General features: G+C 40.7%; 1 protein-coding gene and 1 pseudogene across 1 annotated transcript; both read right to left on the bottom strand.

The window, feature by feature from the left end:
* Positions 1-786: 786 nt before the first annotated feature.
* LOC146304424 (E3 SUMO-protein ligase ZBED1-like) lies at positions 787-11,229 on the bottom strand (annotated as a pseudogene).
* A 1,350-nt stretch (positions 11,230-12,579) lies between these two features.
* LOC146304423 (piggyBac transposable element-derived protein 3) lies at positions 12,580-15,424 on the bottom strand. Its single transcript, XM_084714169.1, has 2 exons — positions 14,948-15,424; positions 12,580-14,785 (listed from the first exon to the last, which is right to left on the bottom strand). Exon 2 carries the CDS (start codon positions 14,775-14,777, stop codon positions 13,227-13,229), a length of 1,551 nt encoding a protein of 516 aa, XP_084570295.1. The 5' UTR covers positions 14,778-14,785; positions 14,948-15,424; the 3' UTR covers positions 12,580-13,226.
* Positions 15,425-26,817: the final 11,393 nt, after the last annotated feature.

Below are 26,817 nucleotides of genomic sequence, written 5' to 3'. Positions count from 1 at the left end.
TAAAATCTATTAATAATTTATTGGTTATAGGTTCGGGTCCGTATAGGACGGCGTGTGGGTCCGTATAGGACTGCGGTCCGCCATTTGGGGACCCCTGATCTAGAGTGAAGATTCAGGCTAAAACATGGTGTAAATAACATTCTTGTAGTCAACCTGGTGTGCTGGGTCTTTAGGAGACTTGGATTACACCAGACAAGTAATATGTAGTCTTTTTTTTTTTCTCTTGTTTTTCCATGTTTGAAAACTAGCCATGATTCACTTCCATTGTTTGGAGGATTCTATAATGCTGTTTTCCTTTGAAAGTCAGCAGTGTTTTGTGGACTAAAAAACTAAACCTGATCTTCAGTTGGCATGAGGGCGAGTAGATAACAACTAAATTTTCATATAAAAAAAAACAAAAAACAAAAAAAAAAAAACAATAATTTTGCACACAAATGTTACACAAACAATATAGAAAAAACACAACCCTTTTTAGCGGGGTAACCGCCCAGTCATCTTGCTAGCTGGCGAGGTATGCTGGCCGTCTCATTAGCAGGACGACACATCTTAGGAGCAAATTTTAAACTACGCGCTATCCTGATGAATTGGCCACAGATTTTAAGTTTTAACTTCTACATTCTCACATAAAAGAATCTTAAAATTACATTCCGTAATGTGAGATGTACGAGGCACTAGACAATTAAAAAAAATAATAAAAAATTCTCCTTGAGCCTATAAAGAAAATAGCCTATGATTTATACCTGGGTCATGTCCTTGTTGCGCACGAGGAAAACCAGCATATTCACCTTATGTGGTTTCAGAGAGGATTGGAGAGGGGTAACAATATTTCCAGCTGCACTGAAAACTCTCTCCGATGGTGCACTTGTTGCGCAAATGCACATGTACTTGCAGGCGACTTTAGAGAGGAGAGGATATCTACCCTGGTTGTCACTCCACCATGCGAGTGGGTCTGCATTGGAGTCGATGGGGTCCTCCTGGAGGTAGCATGTGAGTTCAGTGTCGGCTCAAACTCTCTTGGGTATGGTTGCAGAGGTGGTTGTCCATGGCTTCAGCAGGTCTCTAAGGGTTTTCTTTTTAGCCACTGGTGGCACCGCTGTTTGTGCCGAGGACTCCTGTTGTGCAGCAGCTGACGCACTGACACCGCTCCCTCCGTCCTCCACGTCTAGTATTTCCTCAATCAGCGCGTACTTTGTCTCCTCTGTGTCATCATCAAAATTGTTGCCCTAATATGTAGGGTCCAGCAAGCAGGCCTTTGCCAAAGTTTTTTGTAGGGCAGCTGGTCTGTACTTTTCCTCGAGAACACTGCACATCTTCCGCTTGATGTCCGCGGTCAGAGTGGTGTCCTCGTCCGATGGTTTTAAAACATCTTCAGTGAGGAGTTTCAGGATGGATTTAATGGATGAGACTGTGACATAGGTCTCGCCAGACAGCAGATGCGTAAATTCAGCCGCTGGCTTTAATGCCATGTTCACCGACTCCAAAACCGCAATGTCCTGCCAGCTAGGCATGAGATGCTGATGCCACCGATCATCCAGAACTCTTTTTATAGCTGGAGTTTGCTCCAAGACTCGGTCCACCATTTTCTGTTTGGAGTTCCATCTTGTAGGACAGTCCTGCATGGACAGAGTGATGGCCGTTTAATTATGGAAGTGAAATTAGCCTGGCTACACCTACTTAATAATTCTTTAAATGAATAGGCTATATTTTAATTTATTTTTCATTTCAGTGTAATTTTTTCTAAACGAAAAATATTTTTTTAACCATCTCAGAAAGCCAGCAACTGGTTGTATGGGCAGTTTTAGGCTGCATCGATGTTTCATTGAATGAATGAATTTTGGGCAACATTTTAAAAGATTATTCATATTCACAGTATTCAGATTTTTAGTAAACCTATTGGGCCTATGTAATGATTTAAAATAGGCCTACATATAAATAATCCCAGCAAGACTGGGCTGGAATGAGCGTGGTCCGTCATTGGGGTCCTTGCAGAACCCTCTCGCCAAAGGACCCCATTACCATGATTACAGAGCACTTGGACCTGAATAAACAGTTAACACTGATTTGTGTTCATATTTTTTTATTTTAGCAACGGAACACTGTTTGTATTCATTTATTTATTTATGCATCTATCCATCCCTCCATCAGGCACGGCTTTATGGGTGGGCCTAACAGGCCTGGGCCCACCCACTTATACAATGGCCCACCTTAAATGACTGGGAGAACATATATTTTCTTAACTTTTATTTTTAATTATTAAAATCAGGATTTTAATACACCCTTAAGACAAAAAAGTTTCCATCTGACAAAAAGACAACATTTATTCAGCTAGTATCACATGTGAGGTCTGGACCAATCACAGTGGGCCATAATTCGTCGCACCAGATATGTTACCCTTGCACATGCACATCACACTATGGCGGTTGTTCGGCAGAAATGATGACCGGTGTACTGAGGAAAGCTTATCATTGTCTTATTTTATACATGCAAATGCCTTTTTCATCAAAACTAGAATGTCTATAAAATGTAGATAATACAGGAGGTAGAGCTGAATATTGCTGCCTGACTTGATGTCTTCAGATTACCTTCACAGCACAGATAAGTTGATGAATGAAGAGCGCATTGCAGCGCGTTCTCTCTCCTGTTAAAAGTCATTGTAGCTCACCCATCATTCTGATCGCTTTCTTTCTCTATCTCCTTACAATGAATTGAAAGAGTAATCCAGCCAGATCAAATGAAAATGCATTAAAAGGAATAAAATGACAGTTCTTATTGAACTGATATACTGATCTACTTGATCTATAGTGAAAACATAGATAAGGAGATATCCTGTGCCATTTGAAATAAATATAAACTGCAGACCGGTGTATGTGTGAGAGAGGAGCGAGGGGGGAGACCCGCCCGTCACGGAGGAGAGGAGAAATGCATTGTAATGAATGTAATGAAACGATAGCAATGCAAACTAGCTCATTTGTGCATCACTGTCAACTACTGGGCTGAAGTGTGGAGCAGAAGTTTGTCATGCACGAGTAGATGAAAAATTTACTCTCACTGTCGCAAATTTTAGTCGCAAAATGCAACCATTTAGTCGCAGTCTGGAGCCCTGCGTGATGCACGCCAGCTGCTTCTCATCCAGGGGCCACTCATCAAATGCCCTGCGGCGAGCCTCTGCGATGTTGTCGGATGTGTGATTCTGGGGCATAAACACTGTTTTGAGGTAGCATGATTTTAGAGTCCAGTCTGTGGTCAGGTAATGTACAGTTAAACTCATGTAAGGAGTCATATTTATGCTTGACCACATGTCAGTGGTGGCAGTGAAATAGTCCACTTGTCAAATTTTTTGAAGCAGTGGCTTGAATGCCGGTTTCTCCACCATAGTAAACGGCACCATCTCCTCGACCAGGTACCGTGTAACAGCATCTGTTAGGCGTTTATGCCTGTCACTTTCAATGCTGTACTTGGCAACTCAAGGAGACTCCAAGCTGTTGGCTGGCACTGACATGAGCTGCTATGCGACTTGGTGTGGGAGGAGGCAGCCTCGCCTCCATAGTTGGATGGTAACTTGCTAGGTGAGACCTTAAAATAAAGTGTTTCCTCGTTTTACTTGGATCTTTTTGCCACAGATTTTAGGAACGGCCTCATCTAAATTAGCTGGTTCCCCCTTTTCATTTGGCTGAAAGCTGAAATGCTCCCAAAGGGGTGAAGTAACATTTGGTTTCGGTACAAGCGCAACTGCCATTGTCTCCTGTTCAACGTAAGGTGTGATGAGGTCAGCTCATGTGCGGTGGTGACGGTGGCTCACCATGCAGTGCGGTGGGTCCCGATTTGATTACCCACCGATTTTCGATTATTAACGATTCTCGATTAGCGATTATTGATTTTCCATTTGACAACAGTAACCCAAAAATACACTACAAAGTTATTGCACCATTTAAAAAAACAGTCAGTTGCTGAATTACCTAATTCTTTTATTGAGTAACAACTCAAAGCACTTCCTGTGTAGTGTAGGTGTAACTTCAGAATTATTTGTTTTAACTTGGCAAAACATATTGTAGCTTTACTAGCTTATATACTGTAGAACACAGAAATGAACACAGCACATTGTGTTGTGACTGATCAAGTTGTACTAAAGGAAGGCTTATAATTGTTCAGATCAGCAAAAAAGAAAAATATGGTGGGATTAGGGTTAAATTATTTTAAAAATGCACTTGTGTTTGATCTTTGTCTGTCTGTAATTATCACCATAGTTGTGTAATGTAATAATAATGATATTAGTAATGATAATGGAAATTATGGTAAAAACTTCAAACTTATACAGTGCTGTACTATGTATATACTATACATATATTAGATCATTATACACTGTACAGTATAATATACAACTATGCTCTATAGTCTGGTTCAGTGTCCCGCCTACAGCACAGCACATCTGATTGGTTAGAAGTCATGATCAATCAGTCATCACCAGTGAATAGAGAGGAGCTGTGTAGAAGTTAAGACAGCTGATATCACCAAAGTTTCAATGAACATCACAGTTTTATGATCTGTTTCTTTGGTGATAGCATAGTTACATCAGTGAAAAAAAGTTACCGTCTGGATTTCACTCAAGGCGATGTGACGGCATTTAAATCAGTCGCTCTTCACAGAGATGCGCTGCACACAGCAGCATCTGTCCTGTCTTTTCACTGCAGCTCTGCATTGAGATTTTGGGTATTATATCTTATACAAAAGTAACAGTGACAGTAAAACTATGATGCTCACATGTGGTCTGCGGATCACATGCGTGCCGAACCGTAGATGGTGATCCGTTGCACCCCTAGTTGGTTGCTCGTTGCTGGTTGTTTCTCATCCATTTTACACACCTGCTTGTATGGCTCACTCGCTCTGGCCGCTGCACGCACTTGCCAATTGGAAGTGGGCGCGCTCGCGTGACGTTCAACTTCTGTTGACCGCGGGATAACATTTTTTCAAAATAAAACAATGCAAAAAATAATAGATTTTTGAAAATAAATAACATAATTGCGATTAATTAATAATCAATTTTTTTCACCACCTCTGCTTCTTAGTATCGCGGTAATTCATTTTTGCGGTTACCGTGACAGCCCTGCCTGTAAAATCTGTCTGTTCTCTTATTTACTCATGTAAAGAAAATCCAGTGTTCGGATTGACTGTTAAAAATCACTTATGATGTGATTGGCTGTTGTAAAAAAAAAAAAAAAAAAAGGAAAAAATGTTCTTTTATTTGTTCGTGTGCTGTGATTGGCTGTCATCATTGGCTGATGTAAAACCCACCTGTCTCGTGGTTGGCAGCTGTAAAGGGTCTGACTGTTGTAACGAGGGTTAGGGTTAGCAAAAGGGTTAACAAAAAAACAAAAACAACCCTTGTGCTCATAGAAAATTCCCTGTGTTTTGCTATGCTGTTGTAAAATCCCCCTCTTCTTTTATCTGAGGGGTGTACTACGAAGCGAGATTAATGGGTTAACGAGCTATGTTGAGTCTAAAGCCAGGATTTTCAGTGTCACGAAGGTGGCTCTCTTTTAACCTGGCTAGATAACCATGGTAACTTATGCTAAACTCATAACCTGGTCGGGAGCAGCTTATGTTCAGAGTTTCAGATTAAATCGTCTGTAAAACGCGCTGTTCTTTAACTAATTATTGTCCTAACAAGGTTGTTTATGAGCAATATAGCTTTTAAACTGAGGAAAGACGTTAAAAATGAAAAGTTGCTGAGCTGTATGTTCGTAATATCACCGAACGAATCCATATAATGTAAAAATGTAACAGCGGCACAAACTGTATACATCGTGCTGTCATGGTAACCTCCGTTTGGTGATGCAGAGTCATTTTTCCCATTTGCTCCAGATCATATTAACACTTTAAATTGACATCGTATACAGTCCACACAATAAAATAATGATGAAGCAACTACAGACACTTTGAATACTTTTTACTGTTATCTGTTTTGTCTCAGTGATACTGCAGCTCAGATCACTGATTAGAAAATTCATCATCATTTATCTTAAATCAGTTACACTCATTTTACGTTGGGTTGGTCAAAAACAGTGATCTCCACGTCTCTGCCATCAAAGGACAGTGTCAGACAGACTTCCTCATGTTTAAATCTGCTGTATGGAGTTTTATTGTTTAATGTGCAGTTTTCATGTTAGAATAAACAGCAGCATTAAGACCGCATTTAGTCGATCAGTAATTTTCTGACAGCATTCTTCTTTTCCTGCTTTATTTGCAGCAATAATGTTGCTTTTTGCCGTAATGTATTTTGCATATTTTCCACAGCTCATAATTATAACAACTTGATCATTTTGACTTAAGTGGCTTGCGATCGCTTCATTTAATGTGTAAGAAGAGTCAAATGATGCAACAATTGCCACTTTTATGTGAGCGCGCACAAAGCCTTAAAATGAGAGCCTGGATTAACAAAGCAAGTTGATAACCACCATTGTGATACCCGTTATCTCTGATTGACGTTTTAGGCTTTGTCGATCCAGATCATGCAAAGAAAGCCTGGCTGTGTTGAGCTTGCTTCGTAGTATACCCCTCTGATCTTGTAAAATCCCTGTGCTACGATTGGCAGTTGTTAAAAAAACAACATGTGTTCTAATTGGCAGTTGTTAAAACAACAAACCAAAAAACAAACAAAACCTGTGCTGTCGACTATTGGTCAGCTCTAGGGCTGGGACGATCACCGATTAAATCATATATTGGCGATTGGAAGGTTGCCAGGCGATTTGCTGTTTATCAAGGCGATTTTGAAAAAAAAAAAATGGCGCTCTACTGTGCATTAAGAGATGTTTCCGGAGGAAATACATGACAGTTAGAGAAGCCCCTTTTACAAACAGACCTACAATCCACATTCTCTCTCCTCTCCTCTCGTCTCCTCTCGTCTCCTCTCCTCTCCTCTCCTCTCCTCTCCTCTCCTCTCCTCGCATCTCCTCGCATCTCTTTGATTCGAACTGACACAGCCCGTTTGGCTCATGCTTCGGGGTTGTTCAACAGAGTAGGCTAAGTGCAAATAAATATTGTTTTAATGTGTAACTACTGAAATGTTCACACAAGGGCTTTCATAAATTCCTACAGTGTTGCGGCACTGCCGCCTTTGCAGGTTAAAAGTTAATGACAGCGACTTGAAGTGAGGAGGAGCAACATTCATTCATTCATTCATTCATTCATTCAACCTTTATTTATTTCTCGGGAATACATTGAGGGGTGGCCCTCATTTTCAATGATGCCGAGATTACAATTAGGCAACAAAGCAGAAATACAATAGAAACAGCAGAAAAAAAAAAAAAAAAAAAAATAGCCAGTAAGAAATTTACAATTGATTAATACAATTTCTAGTTAAAACATGTGCATGTAAGAACATTAAAACTTCTAAGCATAATTTTAAAATCTCCCAGAGTTATCAGGGACTCTAAGTTTAAAGTGCATTGCAAGTTATTCCATGTGTTTGGAGCACAGAATCTAAAAGCAGTTTTTCCTAGTTCAGAATTGACACGAGGAACATGAAGTGTTATCCAGTCCTGAGAGCGGGTCTGATAAGCTCCTGTCCTTAGATGTAATAGTGATGCAAGGTAGGTTGGTAGTTTGTTAAGGAGTGCTTTGTAAATAAATAAATACCAATGATGGTCTCATCTCACAGAGAGAGACGGCCAGCCAATTTTGTTATACAGAATGCAGTGATGGGTACTGTAGGTATCGCCGGTGATGAACCTAAGAGCAGAATGGTAAACTGCATCCAGAGGCTTAAGGGTTGTAACAGCAGCGTGTCTATAAATCACATCACCATAGTCAATAACAGGGAGTAAAACAGATTCAACAATTCTTTTCCTACAAAATATTGGGAAGCAAGATTTGTTTCTGTAGAGAAACCCAAGTTTTGCCCGCAGTTGTTTAGCCAGATTATTAACGTGAACTTTGTAAGTGAGTTTGTCATCAATCCAGATGCCCAGGTATTTGTAGTGTGGGACTCTTTCGATCGCTGTGCCTGATAAAGTGCTGATGTGACATGTACTGTAATCAATTTTCCTAGATTTTGTAAATACCATATATTTTGTTTTTTCTGCATTTAACATGAGTTTGAGGCCAATGAGTGCCTCCTGAAGAGCATTAAATGAAGATTGCAGCTTGTCAATGACCAGCTGTATTGAATCCGCCCAACAGTATAAAATGGTATCATCAGCATATAAATGAACCGTGCAAGTAGTTAGGGCCTGGACAATGTCATCAATGTAGATTGTAAATAGGATAGGCCCCAGGATTGAACCTTGGGGAACACCTTTTGTTATTGATAAAAATGCAGATTGGGCATTACCTGCTATTACACACTGCTGTCTACCTGAGAGGTAACTGTGGAACCATCTTTGAGCATTAGCATCACATCCAATACTTGACAGTCTGTGTAAAAGCAGGGAATGATCGACTGTGTCAAAAGCCTTTGAAAGGTCGACAAACAGAGCAGCACAATATTTCTGATCGTCTACTGCAGACACAATATCATTTAAAATCAGAGATGTTGCAGAGATGGTACTGTGATTAGTTCTAAAGCCGGACTGGTGCAGGCTCAGTACAGAATATGCAGTTAAAAAAAGACTTCAATTGATTATTTACTAACAATTCAAGTATTTTAGACAGACATGATAATTTAGATATAGGTCTGTAGTTATTAAGATCATTAATATCTCCTCCTTTATGCAATGGAATAACATGCGCAACCTTCCATACTTTGGGAATTGTACCTGTTAAGATGGTTAAATTAAAAATATGTGTAACACATTCTGAGATCATCAAAGCAGAAAGCTGGAGAAAGAAAGGGTCTAGACTGTCCTCTCCAGTTGCTTTCTTGGAGTCGATGGCAAGAAGTGCTCCAGTAACTTGATTAGGGGTGAAAAGTTGGAGAGTGAACTGAGGAATGTGTCTTACAGTGCATACTGAGACATCAGATTCTGGACAATTTATAGATTCCCCAGAATCCATATTCCCATTTTTAAAAAGATGACCTGCTGCTGCAAAATGCTCATTAAAAGCTGTGCATATTTCCAAGTGATCTGTTATTACTTGCTGGCCAGAGGTTACATGTGAGGGCAGAGAAACAGTATGTTTATTTTTAGTGGAATTCACTACCTTCCAAAATTTAGCTGGGTTTGAAGAACAGCTAGAGATGGTATTTAAATAATAATCAGATTTAGCTTTCCTCACAAATGATGTAAGTTTATTTCTTAGCTGCCTAAAAGCAAGCCAGTGGGAGGGATCCCCAGTTTTTCTAGCTAAAGCCCAGGTTTTATTCTTCAGTTGGTACAAAGATGAGAGCTCAGAGGTGAACCAAGGACTCGATCTGTCTTTGATTCTTTGCTTCTTAAAAGGGGCGTGTTTGTTAACAACTAAGTTGAAGGTGTTTATAAAATGATCCAATGCTAATTCAGCATCTGGGATTTGTAATGTGGTTAAAATATTACTATGACAAAGATCATGTAAGAAGGCCTGTTCATTAAATTTTCTGAGATTTCTCCTCAGAACAATTTGTGGTTTAGTTCTCTGCAATCTCGTATCCCTAATACAAGCTATGGGGCAGTGGTCACTTATTCCAAGGTCAAAGACACCAGAAGCAACCATTTTATCACTCCTGTTAGACAAAATCATGTCTATTAAAGTTGACTTTGAGTTGTTTTTTAGGTTAGGCCTAGTGGGGTCAGAAATCAGCTGAGTTAGGTTGAGATTATCACAGACCTCCTCCCAATAAGCAGACACACTAGTTAACCAATTGAGGTTAAAATCGCCCAAAATTATAAGCTCTGAATTACTATATTGAGAGATTAAATCAGCCAATTTATCAATGGCATCCAGTTCAGCAGACGGAGGTCTATAAATCCCAATCACAACTAAGTTACTAGGCCCTAAATTGACCTTCAAAGCAATGAATTCAAAACATTTTTGTATGGTAACAGTATTTAGAACTGTAACCAAATAACGTGATTTAATAAAAATAGCCACCCCACCTCCTCTTGCATTTCTGTCAGTTCTAAATAAATTATAATCATTTAAAGATACTTCACAATCACTGACATGTTTCTTTAACCAAGTTTCAGTCAACACCAGAATATCAGGGTCTGTTTGGGAAACTAGAATCTTAAGGTGATCAAGTTTTTGATGTTGAAGCAGACTTCTAATGTTCCAGTGGATGAAACCCAGACCTTTTCTGTTTTTAAAAGTATGTGGATTAAGTGAGGAGGGTGGAGTTGACCCAAGTTCATACGATGAGGGGGTAGCAGTATTGGACTGAAGGGGAACTCTAATTAAATTTGAGACAACTGCAGTGCGTTTTGAACATTTCAAATAAGTTCGAGGTTTCCATAGGACAGGTATCCTGAGTAAGGGAGTTGCTGGCATAGAAGTTATCAAGGGGAGAGTGTTACAGCAGGAGACTGGAAACTTGTGGTCACCAGGCGGAGCTAGTGAGTAAGTGACTGAGTTTGATGTGGGGCGTAAGGTGTGAGGCGGAGCATGTGACCGATGACCGGAAGTGGCCATCTCCAAATTTGAACATGAGGCATTGGACAGTCACTCTGAGGAGGTCTTATTTACGACTGCATAAAATACGTTGTCTGTCAAAATCCATACACCCAGGCCATTGGGGTGAATGCCGTCAAACCTGAAGAAGGACGCACGATTCCAAAACAGGTTAAAATTGTCAATAAAAATGGCACCGAAGTTCGAGCAGACAGATTGCAACCAGGTGTGGAGGCTAAGGGTCCTGCTAAAACGACCAATGCCTCTCTTGTAGGGAGCAATTGGGCCTGAAATAAAAACTTGTTTGCCGGAGTTTTTAAGGAAGTCTAAGAGCCTGCTAAAATCCTGCCTTAAAACTTCGGACCTCTGGCTGGCAATATCATTACAGCCAACGTGGATAATTACATTCCTGACATGAGGGTGATTGGCTAAGAGGCCGGGAATCACCTCCAGAATGTCAGCAACCCTTGCACCAGGAAAACAGTGGGTCTCCGCAGATCTTCCCCTAACATTCTTCACAATTGAATCTCCAATAACGAGTGTGGTGGGAGAAGAGGCTCGTGGTGGTGCTTGGAGTTCAGGTGAAGAAGCGCACGGGAGACGACGCGCCGCGGAGTGAACCGGAGGCTTCCGCACTGCGGTGAAGTTGGGCTCAGAGCGGCGGGTTTTGGGCAGAGTGGATCGGCCGAGCTTGTCATACTTGCTCGGCATTCCTGAATGGGCAGCCAGAGGTGATGCAGATGGTAGAGACCCAGATATCACAGATGTCCGCGCAGGAGTAGGTGGAGGACGCGGATCGCCAGCCAATGGGGGAAATCATTGGGATCGAGGATGCTAAATTTGTTTTCCAGCGGGATGCCATGGGTTGGAGAAGCCCCCTTCCCTGTCCAGTGTTTTTTGTGGGTGCCGACCACAGTCCAAGACTCGGGATGTAGTGGGGTGGAGCTGATGGGAGCTCTCGGTCCAGCTCCAAGCTGGACCCAGTGATCGTCGATGGGGGGAGAGACCGGAGCGGCAGGAGCACCTGCAGCGGCGGTGGCTGTACCAGTAGCGGCGGTGGCTGTACCAGCAGCGGAGACAGAGCATGGAGCGGTGGAGTCCATCTCTCCTGTCTCCGGCTTGTCAGCGCAGCGGTGTCGCTCACTTTTGCATGTGATGCAAAACATTAAAAATAACGTCATTATAACAAAAAGAATAAACCTGCAGTGCTTGAAGTGCTAGCTTGGGGGATCGGGAGTTTTGTGGCTTCAGCAGCTGATGAAGACGAAGGTGCGCAAATAAATTGGTTGTCTGAACTTTTTTCACGGACACACATTTGTTGCATATTTTGCAGATAGGCTTTGTTGTGTCCGTCGGCTCACCTCTGGCATAAACCCAAAAAACTCCCAAATTGGAGATGTGGCGTTTTTCTTTGCCACCAAAGTGGCCAAAGGGTCAGTGTTGGCACTGTTGCTGACTGGTAGCGATCAACATAAGACACGTGCCAAGGACACGTGCCGCCCCTGCCCCCTTGCCAATTTAATCGTGTATTGGCAATCTAGAGCAATGAGAATCTACAATTTGAAATTTAGAGGCAATCACACAGCCCTAGTCAGCTCTGTTCAAAATGATGTCAGATTGGTTTACAAATACGCAAGAAACTTTTATGGATTAGGATGGATTTCCTTTAAACTTTGCTTTTGTCAAAGAATCTTCCATTTGCAGCAATTACAGCATTGCAGACCTTAGGCATTCTAGCTGTTAATTTGTTGAGGTAATCTGGAGAAATTTCACCCCATGCTTCTAGAAGCCTCTCCCACAAGTTGGATTGGCTGGATGGGCACTTCTTGCGTACCATACGGTCAAGCTGCTCCCACAACAGCTCAATGGGGTTTAGATCTGGTGACTGCGCTGGCCACTCCATTGCAGATAGAATACCAGCTGCCTGCTTCTTCTCTAAATAGTTCTTGCACAATTTGGAGGTGTGCTTTGGGTCATTGTCCTTTTGTAGGATGAAATTGGCTCCAATCAAGCACTCTCCACAGAGTATCCTCTTAAGACCCGAGCTCTTGTTTGATATGCATTTTTTATTTCTCTTTGCTATTTGGGCTTATTGGACCCTGATAAGTATAAAAACTAAGCATCATCTTTTTACATGGTGTAGTTTTAGAGAAAAATGATGTCCACATATGAGGACACTCGGTCTGAATTTCCTTAAAACACAATAAAGTCACCTTTGTGTAATAGAGTGCAAAACTCTTTATTTCCACCCTGAACATAGCAGTTTTTTTTTCCTGACTGCTTTCTGCATGTATTAATAACACATAAAAACGTAGTGAACATGTTTTGAAAATCAAAGTGCAAAAAATAAAACGAAGTCACAACATTTGTGCCCCTTTTGGACAGTCACAGCTATAGTAAGACATCTTATGCTTGTAACAAAATAGTAAACATTCAAAGCATTTTGCATTGTCACTGTAGCATATTAATAACACATACAAACATGTGTTCTGAACATCATTGTGCAAAAAACTAAATTAAAAAAATGCCCGTTTTGGACAGTCAGAGCTACAGTATGGCTCATTTGAAATGCTGCAAACAGGAAGGAACAGTTTCAGGAAGACATCGTATGCCTGTAACAAAGTATAAAACATTCAAAGCATTTTGCATTGGCAAAAAAACAACAACAATAACTAGGAATGCCCTTTTCCTTAGGAACATGTACACACCTATGTGTGAAAGGCTGTGTAACAGTTGCGATCGGTTTGCAAGCACAAGAACACCTTGCAGGTCACACAACGCACTCGGGTTCTCCCAGTGCAGCCTGCTGCTCTGCAGCGTGCTGCATTCTTCAGGCTGATCATTTCTGGGAGATGTGCATTAGCCCTCCTGCGGACTGAGACATGGGGCACTGTTGTCACTGGACGTTTTTTCCCTTGTTTTGAGTCGTCTTCTTCCTCTGACACTTCTGAAAGGTCTGCATCGTCTTCTTGACTGTGATGCTGGGCCAAGAGGGTCCTAGCAACTTCCATACGGAACTCAAGGAACTGCATGATGCTCTTCTTTGGTGCACCACATGTTGTGAGGTCTTTGCGGTAGAGTATCCAGCTGTTGGCTAAAGCCAGATCTGTGAAGTGCATTAGCATCCGCATTGTCCACTTCTTAGTACGAGCGCTCATGCGATAATAACTGATCATCCTGTCAACCAAGTCAACTCCACCCATCTTGAGGTTGTATTCACGGACAATGCTTGGTCGCGAGACAGACACATATTGTCTCAATTTTTTGTCCCAGCGCTGGCAGGTGTCTTCAGGCTGTGTACCATGAACAACAGACATCATCAGTACTGGTTTGTTGTCATACCACTTCACGACACACATCTTTCCATCTTCAGTGGAAACTTCTGTTGAGGTACCTCTTCCTGCGTTTTTCATGGTTTTGTCAGTGGGTAACTTCTGCACTGCTGCAGCAACCCGGTTCTTCATTACTGTACCAGTCATGTACAGCTCCTTTTTCATCATTCGTTCCGCACCTTGGATGCTTGTGAAGAACCGGTCACAATACACTTTTGTGCCACGATGCAGAGTTTGACACAGACGAGCCATGACTAAGCTTCCCAAACCCAGACCTTCTGGTTCTTCAACCTGCTCAAGCAGTGCACCTGTACCTTGATAGAGATCAAAGTCCAGCACAATTCCATCTGCTGTAGCACAAACAAAGTTCTTTATGCCAACTGGGTTTGGCTTCATTGGGAGATACTGTCTACATGGACATGCTCCTGTGAAAGGTATCATCTGCTCATCGATCGATACGCATTCAGGTCGAGCCTGAGACCTGCAACCTTGCAGAATCCGATCCAGAAAAGGCCTCACCTTCCAGAATTTGTCACTCTTCCTCAGGTCTTCTGGCACATCATCATCAATTAGCACTTTTAATGATCGCCTCAGTCTGAAGAATCTGTCGCGCGTGAATCTGTCAGTGATTGCAGTGAATCTCAATGCTTTGGACCAGTACATCCTGATTTTTGGGTATCGGACACAGGACATCAAAATACAGGCACCAAAAAAATGGTAAATCTCATCTACTGATGTGTTGAGTGGGACCCCACTCCTGGCTAATGACATAGCATTAGAGCAATCTGAAATCACTTTCATCAAATCTTTATCTATGTACTGTTCAAAATAGTTTAGTGGGGTCCAGCCATGTCTGTCCTGCTCAGTTTCGTCCTCATTCTCAAACTTGGCAAGGTTTGGCATCAATGGAGTAGCCCTCCAGCGCATTCCACGTCCTGCACAATCAGAATCAGAATAAAAATAGTTCTTAGTGCAAAGAAAGTTACACATTTACCCATGCAAGCAGTTCACTGAGGTGTATTGGTGCATAACATACTTGAATCTGAGTGGATGTTTATAAGACATTTGAAGATTTATCTTCAAATAAGAACAAATACCTTTATTGTTCTGTCCCTGAGGGCTTGGTCCTGGTGTTGGCTCTTCTGGGCCATCATTTGAGTCATCAGCTTCAATCTGATGTCTTTGACGGCGACGTCTGGGAGTGTGGGATCTGGCGTCATAGCCTGAACCTGTACCTGTCCCTGAATCTGTCAACAAGTGTTGTAAATTAGCATTTTGCTACAAATATTGAATGGTGCTGTGTCTGTATGTTTTCCTCAGAATCTTTCACCTAGCCTTGAAGCCCTAACTGCCTAAAATAAACTAAAATCCACTGGGTCTTGCTAACCATTATTTTCACGACGGAGACATTTACGTCCCCTGCTGTGCTCAGTGGGAATGGGGTCTTCTTCACCACTGTCATCATCACTGCTGCTTTGATCCCGTGGTGGGGGCTGATAATCAGCATCCAGGATGGCATCATCGTTGTCAGACAAATTATCCAAATCTGACTCTCCATCAAGTAACTCGAGCAGCTCCAGTGCTCTTTCCACAGAAAAACGCTCTGAAAATAAAATCATTAAAAAATCAGATACAAATCCATGTAATTTATGTATTTATGTATTTATTTATATATTTATTTATGTATTTATTTATGTATTTATTTATTTATTTCACTGGGACAAAGTACAGTTTTTTAGCTGCACCAGAATTAGCTATAAGCCTGCTGTTCCTGGGCACATTTTTGCTAACATATTAGCATTTTTAACAAAGCTAAGTCCCTGTGTACACATACGTGTACATCATGTTTAGCATCATACTAGATCATTACTTTTACAATTTTTTGTCAAATTTGCATGTCATGGCAAACATACAATGCTTCTATGAATATCTAAACAAGAATAAGCCAAGAAATATGATTGGACTTCTTACCTTGTCGACGTTTTCGTTTGGAGTGGCCAGCCGAACTTTGCCATGTGCTGGCGGCCATTTTGAATTTTTCCTGAAGTGTGTAGTACTCTTCTGACACCACTGGGTGGTAGTGTAAGGGTCCACATATGTGGCCATATGGCCCCAGTTAAGCAGAATTAGCTACTATGGTAATATAACCCAAAATGTGATGTCCACGCATGTGTACGCCAGGTCTTAAGAGGGTATGGCATGGCGTTGCAAAATGGAGTGATAGCCTTCCTTATTCAAAATCCCTTTTACCCTGAACAAATCTCCCACCTTACCAGCACCAAAGCAACCCCAGACCATCACGTTACCCCCACCATGCTTGACAGATGGCGTCAGGCACTCTTCCAGCATCTTTTCAGTTGTTCTGCGTCTCACAAATGTTCTCCTGTGTGATCCAAACACCTCAAACTTCAATTCGTCCATCCATAACACTTTTTTCAATCTTCCTCTGTCCAATGTCTGTGTTCTTTTGCCCATATTAATCTTTTTCTTTTATTGGCCAGTCTCAGATATGGCTTTTTTGTTGCCACTCTGCCCTGAAGGCCAGCATCCCGGAGTCGCCTCTTCACTGTAGATGTTGACACTGGCGTTTTGCGGGTACTATTTAATGAAGCTGCCAGTTGAGGACCTGTGAGGTGTCTATTTCTCAAACTAGAGACTCTCATGTACTTACCTTCTTGCTCAGTTGTGCAGCGGGGCCTCCCACTTCTTTTTCTACTCTGGTTAGAGCCTGTTTGTGCTGTTCTCTGAAGGGAGTAGTACACACCGTTGTAGGAAATCTTCAGGTTCTTGGCAATTTCTCGCATGGAATAGCCTTCATTTCTAAGAACAAGAATAGACTGTCGAGTTTCACATGAAAGTTCTCTTTTTCTGGCCATTTTGAGGCTTTAATCGACCCCACAAATGTGATGCTCCAGATACTCAACCTGCTCAAAGGAAGGTCAGTTTTATAGCTTCTCTAACCAGCTAAACTGTTTTCAGCTATGCTAACAGGATTGCACAAGCTTTTTCTAATCATCCATTAGCCTTCTGACGCAATGAGCAAACACATTGTACCATTAGAACACTGGAGTGATAGTTGCTGGAAATGGGCCTCTATACACCTATGTAGGTATTGCACCAAAAACCAGACATTTGCAGCTAGAATAGTCATTTACCACATTAGCAATGTATAGAGTATATTTCTGATTAGTTTAAAGTTATCTTCATTGAAAAAAACAGTGCTTTTCTTTCAAAAATAAGGAAATTTCTAAGTGACCCCAAACTTTTGAACGGTAGTGTACATTTGCTTCATGTGTCCCGGTCATGCCAGTGTATGCACATATTTTGGAAAGAGCTTCACTCTGTAATTCAGGAGGTTACTGGCAGACAGTTCTTATTGACTCCTTTGTTCTCCTTGCTGCACCATACTTCAAACAATTTCTTTAATAATGATGTCAAATCTGTGTTAACGGCTCTTTTATATTTGGCTAAAAAGCGTAACTTGTTGGGATGGTCTGTCCCACAGGTCCCCACAGTTGACATGTGGTTATCACAGATATCAGCTGTGCTTCCTCTGGAGAAACTGACTTATGATCTCAATAACAAGTCATACAAGGGGCGACGCCTGTAGCTCAGCTGGTAGAGCGCACGCCCCATGTACTGTTGTTATCAGTCCTCCACAGTGGCCGCTGGTTCAACTCCCACCTGTGGCCCATTTGCTGCGTGTCATCCCCTGTCTCTCGACCCCCCTTTCCTGTCATATATTTTGCTGCCACTGTCAAATAAAGGCAAAAAAGCCAGAAAAAATTATCCTGGAGGAAAAAAAAACAAAACAAATCGGGCAAGTTCTGTCACCTTTGGGAACCCTTACACCTTTTCCTCCAGAAACTCTGACTTGCTAACTGATGACATCTGTTGATGTCATTATCACATTGTTGGACAATGTCTTTTTTTATTTGCTTAATTTTTTTAGTCATAATATTGTGCAGCATTTGTTAATTTTGCGTGGTTTTTTTTGAATGGATAATATATTATGTTTGTGTTGTTTATGTTGGTTGATCTTGGTTGTTTATACATGTATATGTTTTAGTTATAAAATCTCATAAAAAAGAAAAGAAAAAATAGGGTGGAAATTAGACATATTTTAAAAATATGACACTATTATCATTATTCCAATATGCTTTATTTGTCTGTTTTGCAGGATTATGATTGAATAAAATATTGAAATATTAATAAGACAAGTTTTTATCTGTAATTTTTGGTAAGTTAATTGTTATATAATTGAATAATAAAAAAAATGTCAGATTAATCAGTAAATTAATCAATAGATTAATAATTTAAAGGAGAAGTGTGTGATTTCCAGTGGCATCTAGCGTTCAAACCTTAGATTGCAACTAAGAGGATTTACCCGACACTGCCCCTCTCTCACCAAGAGTATGGTGGCCGTCAGCGGACAAAATGGCGAGCGAAAGCTATCTCACAACAAACTACAATTATGTGTGTAGGATGAATTACCTGTCCAGCCGAAAACAGGCAACCTCAGCATCACTGTGAAAATGTTTGTCCTCCATCAGCGATTTCCATCGTGTGAACGCTATGCCGATGTTGATTCGTGTTTTTGCCGTTTCCTGTCATGTTTGCGTTTACTTTCTTTGCGTCTCCGCTTCTTGGATGACGGGGATTCACTGTCCGCTGCTTTTTGTTCTGGTACAGTGTATGTATGATCCTCCATTTGTCAAAACTGTGCCAGTCAAGGTTCACAACACTAAATGGTCTGCCAGCAATCACCCGCGTCTATCCTCCCCATCTACTTACGTCTTTACGCTGCGGCGTCTACGTAAGGTCGCCATGGGCTTCCCAAGACTCAGTGTTAGTGCAGTTTGTCCGCTCTGCGCTGCCGTAGACGGCGCAGGATGATGACCTCCGTAAGTCGACCCGACAGTATGTAACTATAAATGGCTATTTCTAAAGTAACGGGAACATACAGATTATGAGTTTACGTTGATTGCTAATAATAAATAACATACTTATATATAATATATCTCATTTATGTACATAAATTCCTGTAATTATTACACACTGGTCCTTTACATAATAATCATTAGGTGCAGCCCCTTGAGGGAATGCATTTACTGCTACACTGCACTTTTATATTAAGATAAAAACATGACATAGTAGGGCTTCACTACTTACAGTGTTGACCATATGCTTGGAATAATAATGTCTTCTTTACAGTTTTTGTAAATGTTCTGTGCATCAGCCAAGTCACATTATCTGTCAGTCAGTGGCCATAAGTAATAGACTCCAGGGACACATAATTACAGATTCACTCTTTACAGTTAACTGTCTGTTATCCCTAAAAATAACACAAATTGTTTTGGCATGTAGTTTTGACATTTTTGAAGACCGCTCCCACTCCTTTTGGAGCTCAATATTTATTGTCTTTATTGTCTTTTGGCCTCAATGTATATTGATTTCTATATTCTGATATATATAGAATTTCAATTTCAAGGTCGCACATGCTTACTCAGACCAACAAACAGCATGTTCATGTCTTTACTTTAAGAAGTTGGGGGTGCAGTTATTGTTGCAACAGATATTATGTTTATTGCTCTCTTCATGTTTTCGTTAAATACACTTGAGGTGCACCTGTAATTGCAGGTCCTCACCACAACATCTCACTGAAAGCCATGTATCTCTCCTCTGAATATTATTCTCAAACATTCTAAAAAATGAAAAAAAGGGACAGAAACTTTTATCTTGGTGAGGAGGTGTGGTTGACCCTGTTGCTAGGTATGATTTATTCTTTTAAAAGGTGTGGTTGGTTGATCCAAAAAATAGGACAGATAGAACTTAGCCTCTATTAGGGATGAACAATTAATCAAAATTTTGTCACAGTTGCAATAAGTTCTGCTGCAATCGCAGGATGAGCAACATTTTTGAAAGGCAAAGTGAAGGTCAAAACAGAACAAACAAAAGATAAAGTAACACACAAATTACTACATACTTTGCTGTATCAATTCAAAGATTTCATGAGATGATCACAAAGTAACGATGGGTTTGTCCTTTGCCACAACTCGTTGCATTCATGCCAAATTTGCCAGTGAGGCTAAACTTTGAATGTTTCTTTTTTTTTCAACCCAGAGGAATTATAAAATTGCTTGTCCTATATTATGTTTTTGGCATGCAGTGTTTTGTGTCACCATGTTTTTGACTTTAACACTTTGTGTGCATACTTATGTTCCAGGAGTTTGCTGCTGCGTGTAAAATGCAGAGTGGCAAGTGCGTTATCACCGTTAAGGTAAGCTGCTTCCATGTGATGTAGCTTAAGTATGACTATAAAAATATTGGTTCTTTCTTTGTCAGAACAGGCTATTGGCAACCTATACTCAGGCCTGGAATGAGGTCATTTTTAGGAGAAGTCACTTTGGCCTATGATGAATTCAAATTTATTGGGGCTTTCTGGCCAAATTGTAGGGCACAAAAGTGCACAAACAGTAGGTGATAATTACACTGTTTGAAGATGAAACAGTTTTAGCTGATAATTAGCTAGATGAGCTACTGTAAGTAACCAACACAAACACACATTATTAGACTGTAAACCATTAATCAAACCACTAAATAAATGCAGTCAATCAGACAATTTAAAAGCTAATTTTATATTTCACTATTATAAAAATATCGGGTATTTATTGTGTTGTGTACTTTCAGTAGTGAGTGACAGGTAAACACACACAAAGGGAACCATTTATTGCATACTGCAGTTAGAAACTGACAGTAATTAGCTGATAATTAACCTGATCAGCCACAAAGTAATTGATACACAAATTATTAAACCATCAACCAACCAACATGATTAGACCAACTGTAAGATTAGAACTGTGTCGATTGCAATGTCCATAGCCAATTCCACTCTATTTAAAGTCTGACCTTTGCAACATCTCACTGAAAGTCATGTATCTCTCCTCTGAATATCTGGAGCGGTACTCACAAACATTCTGAAAAATGAAAAAAAAGGAGGAGGGACAGAAACTTTTGTCTTGGTGAGGAGGTGTGGTTGACGCTGTTGCTGGGTATGACTTATTCTTTTAAAAGGTGTGATTGGTTGATCCAAAAAATAGGACAGACAGAATTTAGTCTCTATTGGGGCTGAACAATTAATCAAAATTTTGTCACAATTGCAATATGTTCTGCTGCAATTTTCAAATCACAGGATGCGCAACATTTTTCAAAGGCAAAGTGAAGGTCAAAAGACCATTTTAAATTAAATATTGTGGCGCTGCAGAGGTGTACTGGCCAACACATCATTCTCTAGTTTAGTGCAGATCCCTGAAATTAACAGATCATAATCATTTTAATGTGTTTTTCAACTGAGAATAAAGATGTAAAAAATATCCTTTCCTCCAATATTGCAAATCCTATTGCAATAGCAAAATCTGTCAAAATAATTACAACTAGATATTTCTTAAAATTAAAAAAAGCCCCTATTAAGACATGGTGTAATGAAAACGGGTAGAAGTCGCCGCTGAAGCGTCGATTCTGATGCCTCTGCCTGCAACAGTTTCATACAACTGTGACTTTTTGTGTTCCCTACACCTGATTGAAACCATTGATTCATTATAAATCCTATTTGCAAGTGTCCCAGGAGTTTGAGAATTATGGCTCTATTGATTCAGTATACAGTTAATGAGCAAAGATTGCAAGGAAAGAGCTATTACCTTTATTACCTAATAGTATCCAACATAGTTATTCAAAAATATATCAAAGTCAAATATAAAAAAGCTTTAAAATTGACCAAGTCATTGGCATAAGTGTGTTTTCAGAGACAGGTCTGTCAGGCGGCCATTTTGCGGCTCTGGAAAGCGTTGGCATCCAAAATTTAATCAGTTCATGTACCTATTATAGAGTTTTAGCACACAAGATTTGGTTCAAATCCGTCCACCCGTTCAAAAGTTATCGTGCAAACAAAAATCTTTGATGGACGGACGGACGCACGGACTCACGTACGGCCGGACAACCGGAGAACAGTATGCCTCCGGCCCGGCACCTTCGGCGGGCAGAGGCATAATTATGAACACTATTTAACCCTCAATAACACCCGTGGACATTTTTGTCCTTTTGGATTTTATTTTTTCAATCATTTTGGCTGTGTTAATGCATATTGCATATGCTTTGGTCAGGTTGTGTATTTTTGTGTTAATTTAGACACTTTAACTTCATATCCTATAATATGTCTAAAATAAACTGTGTAATGAAAATGCTCCCCAGTTTACACCCAGAAGATATTTTTGTCCCATTGACTACTAGCAAAACTGCGATTTTTGATCCCATTGCCATTGGAGCATAAAAGCATGTTTTGGTTTTTTTCGGCTCTCATCCTGCAGTCTTCAAAGTTGTTTTTGTATGTCTGCTGTAAACTATACTTGATGTGGATGTGGACTTAGAGAAATTAAATGTGAGCTTTGAGCTTTATTTGTAGTAAAGTTCAAAGTCCCTCAAAAATCCACAGTCACACATTCACTCATTCATCTCATTCATGTAAACAGACAGCTGCATGAAGGACACAGGTGCAAGAAAAACAGAAAAACACAAAGTCTGAGAGTCCATGAGTTTACACACACACAAAGTCTCTCTCTCTCTCTCTCTCTCTCTCTCTCTCTCTCTCTCTCTCTCTCTCTCTCTCTCTCTCTCTCTCTGTGTGTAGCTGTTATCAGCAGTGATATCAGTTTGTCTGCTGCGCACATAACGTGACCATCGTTCAGAACTCGTGTGTGACAATGACGGGCACAGAATCGGATATGTGACGCTGACCGGCCGGTCACCGGTCAGGGCAGGTCATGCTGAAAACCGGCTGGTTCCGGTCCAGTGCATCCCTAGTATGCGCTGTACTTATTCAGGAATGCACAAGGGTTAAGATAATCTCTTTTGAATAAATTGTAAGCCATACTGTAAAAGTAGCCTACAAAATATAGCAGTAGCTATTAGGGATGGGCATCAAGACCCGGTTTTACTTTAGAACCAGTTCCAAAATTACAATTACTCCAGAATCATTAAGAATTGAGATTTCCAATACCACTATTGATTCCCTTGTGCAAATTTAATGCGTCTGAACTCACAGACTCAAACTTTTCCCGACTTGGTTTTCTCTGCACCTGGGTCCTTGATACACATGTATGCATTACACGGAGTGCACGTGTGATTGATGTTATCGAGTGGCTTTGAACTTACCTACATCAGCATTAAGCTCACATTGTATTTCTGTGGTTCACATCCACATGAAGCAGAGTGAATGCAAAAAAACATGCAATGAGGACCACTATAGTTTTACCCCTACAAAGATGCACACATGTACACACACACACACACACGCACACACACACACCACATAGCGGGTGAGGGAGGTACCCATCACCTGTTCAGGCCCAGATTCTTTAACTTGCTGATGAGCCTGAAGGGCCCTATGGTACATGTAGCAATAACAAAACATAGAAGAGGGGGCTATGCACCAGGGGCTATGCAATAAAGACTTCAGTGTTGCATATGGGGCATGTGCACTACCAGGTAAGCAACTCGAGAGCCCCAAGATAAGGGATGGGCCTTGACACCCTGTTAACCCACTTAAGAACCAATTCCAAAAGTACAATTCCATCAATGGCTTTACACATATGTGTGTATTTTTGGCCCAAACCTACTGCTACATAGCCTTTTTCTACAATGTTGAACACAAATTGAAGCATTGCCATTACTTCTTAAGCGAATATGAAGAAATGGTAAAATAAAGCAGTGACCTAAAAGTATGAACAGCATCACAGGAGAGAACCTAAACGTTAATCCACAGTCATTCATTTAGAGGTTAGAAAGTACTGAGAGCCTAAGGTGATAGTTTACCCACAAATTAAATTTCTCTCGATATCTACTCATCCCTGTGCTGATGTGTGGATGGGTGAAGATCTCCAGTTCACAAAACACTCCTAGAGCTTCAGTGGAAAACAGCGTTGCGGCCAATTGTAATGAATGGTGACCAGTTTTAAAATGTAAAAAAAGAACACAAAAAACCCCACAAAATGTCTCCATACTCTTTGTGTGTCCGTAAGCTGCGACCTTAAAATTTGACCCAAAGAGACGCCATATTTTTAGACTAAATGTCAACTGTAACCTCTGAGACCGGAGTTGCTTGCACACACCTGAAGTGGGTACACAAGCTCTTGCCCAAGCGGCGCAACATGAGATATACAAGGTCTTGCAATACTTTCACGCCTGTGTTTACATGCTACCTGGAAGCAACTCAGACAGAGCGAGATCTTCTCAGAAATAGTGACTTGTTATGCGTACAGTTGACTTTGCAAACTTTCAACCAAGAAGAAAATGTCTGAGGACTGATATAGAAGAGGAACATCATTTTTTTGCTGCAGCTACATCACTTGGGCGAGAGCTTGTGTACCTGCTTCAGGCGTGTGCACACAGATCCGGTCTGAGAGGCAACAGATAATATTTAGGCTAAAAACATGGTGTAAATGGCATGAGTGGCTCTAACTGGTTACTCGTCCTTGAACACAGTTATTCTCTCTTTGGAAGAACAACTTCTGATAACACAATCACATCCCGACAGGTCCATCCTGACCCAACCTCCTTCATCTCCTAACCCTGTAAAACAGATTTACATTCTTGACTCATTATCAGTTCCTTTTACACTTTGTGTGTGACTGTGTACTAATCCTTTGCAAAGCTCGATTAAAACACCACAAAGACAATCTTGGTCATGGGGTCTGTCTTAATTTTCATATTTTCCACCACGCCACCTTACAGGATTTCCGCCCTCTGACCAGCAGGGTAGTGCTGGATACCTTCTTTCATGTGGCCAAAATAAATTGGAGGAGGCAACAAAAGCCACAGGGACCAAATGGTCAAATATCCATTGAGTAAGTATAAATAATATGTCTTCATGCATGTAATATCTGTACCTAGAATTATTTGACAGATGCGCCTTTTCTGTTGCATGCATTAGTTTGCCCTCAGACATTTCTAAATCATCTTAACCCTTTCTTTTCGTCCAGCCAGTACAGACTTGCAGCCTATCATGTGGTGCTGGAGTGGGCTGTCAGAGGAGAACATCTTGTTTGTGGTAACCGAAGAGTGCTGCCAAGCTGCATCATCACAGCTATCAGAAGCAAGTACCTGTCCCCCCCGGCACTTACAGCAGGTTCAAGGAGGCACATGTTCAGAACACATCTACCGATGAATGACTTTTCAATAATTGTACTCTTGACTGCACTGCTGAGCAGTCTACAAAGTGTTCCAGTCTTTAGAGACACTAGCAGAGCCTGCATAAATCTTGCACACTCTAAGTATTTACAGTACAAAATCATCCACCCCATATATACAGGGGTGGACAGTAAGAAAGTACATTTACTTGAGTACTGTACTTTACTTGAGTATTTGTTTTTCTGGAAACAAATATTGTACTCTTGTACGATTGTACCACATTTCTAGAAAGGTTGTCATTACTTTGAAGTCAGCTGTTGTTGTTTCTTCTTTTCTAAAATGCGACTGGCCACATGCTGTGTTCCTCAGAGAAGGAAACCAAGTACAGTACCCACTCTTAACTGGGATTGATGCAAAAGCAGAAATGCGTCATCCAGGCACTCTGTAACAAGCCCAAGCAAGCACTCCCTCTTTCATGCCAACAAAACTCAGTAATGATGATGGCAGGAGAAAGACAAAATTAAATCTCAAGATGTTGTTAGAATTAGAAAAGGAGAAATAATTTCAGGTAGGCTTTTAATCTTGGATTGTTTTTATTTGGGTGAAAAATACCACACAATTATACTGCCCCTGAAGCCAGAAAGAAATCTCAGTTATTTAACAGACTTGGAGATCTTCCTTGGCTTCAATCTAATTTTAATAGTTACATCAGAAAAAATGACAATAGCTGTCCTTTTTGTTTTTGATTGCATTTCAATGCTGAAGTTTTTATAGGCTTTGTGTTTCATCATGGTCCTACAAGTAAGTCACAGCACCATTGTGGTGGTTTCAGAGAATTTCAAGGTTCAAACAATAAGCAGTGTATTGATAAAAGAAATGTACTTTGTAATGTGTACCTTTGGATACTTAAGTTTTTTTATCATTCATTTTTATTGGAACAATAACAAATAGGCTAAAAGCCAGTCCAGCAAATTGCCATTTTACATTTTAGGTTTATGTACCACCAGCCCTCAACCTCTTTCCCTGTCCCTTCTTGCCCCCTACCCCAACTCCCCTCTAGCAACCAACAGGATAGATGATCATAGCAGTCCTATTTAGACAGAAAGTCTTTCAAGTCAGATATCAGATTCATCCACATTAAAATTGTGTTTGGTCCTGCATCATTAATCCTTGCTGATGATAGTTCAGGTAAGGAATGTCCAAAAAGCTCCAGAGCCAATTAATATTTGAGATATTGTGAGGAAGTTTCCAGCACTGGACTACAATCTTCTTGGCTGCAGTTAGGCCTGCCAGCCAGATTTTGCGTGCTTTATCTGTGAGGGAGAGACAGGAATGGTCATTTAGAAGATGTACAGCAGGATGTACAGCATTGGTAATACCACCCCAATTAGTCCTGCCAGGGTATTAACAACTTTTGCCCAGAAATCTAGAATCCCTGGACATTTTCATACAACATGAATAAAGGAGCCAACAGTTCTGTGGGAACAGAAAGAACAGTATGGGTCAGGGGCTAGTCCTATTTGATGCCTAATTCTCGGTTTAAAGGGGAACTATTATGCTTTTCCTCTTTTTTGACCTATAAATGTTGTCACAATGTCGGATACTCGTGTTAAACGATTCCAAAGCGTCAAATAATGAGGTTCATGCATTTGGAAGTGAGCCCTGCAAGCTGTTTTGGATGGCTCTGCATGCTGTGTTTTACTGTCTTTTTTAACGGTGTAGTAACATTGATGTTAATGCGTGCCAGACTTACTTATATGGTAATACCCAGCCATATGCTCTAGGC

This window comes from Lutjanus erythropterus, chromosome 15_unloc_1 (assembly GCF_056507025.1).
Source record: "Lutjanus erythropterus isolate fLutEry1 chromosome 15_unloc_1, fLutEry1.hap2, whole genome shotgun sequence".
NCBI classification, from domain to species: domain Eukaryota; kingdom Metazoa; phylum Chordata; class Actinopteri; order Lutjaniformes; family Lutjanidae; genus Lutjanus; species Lutjanus erythropterus.
The sequence above is the reverse complement of the archived record's forward strand: the minus strand, read 5'-3'. Positions and strand labels throughout refer to the sequence as shown.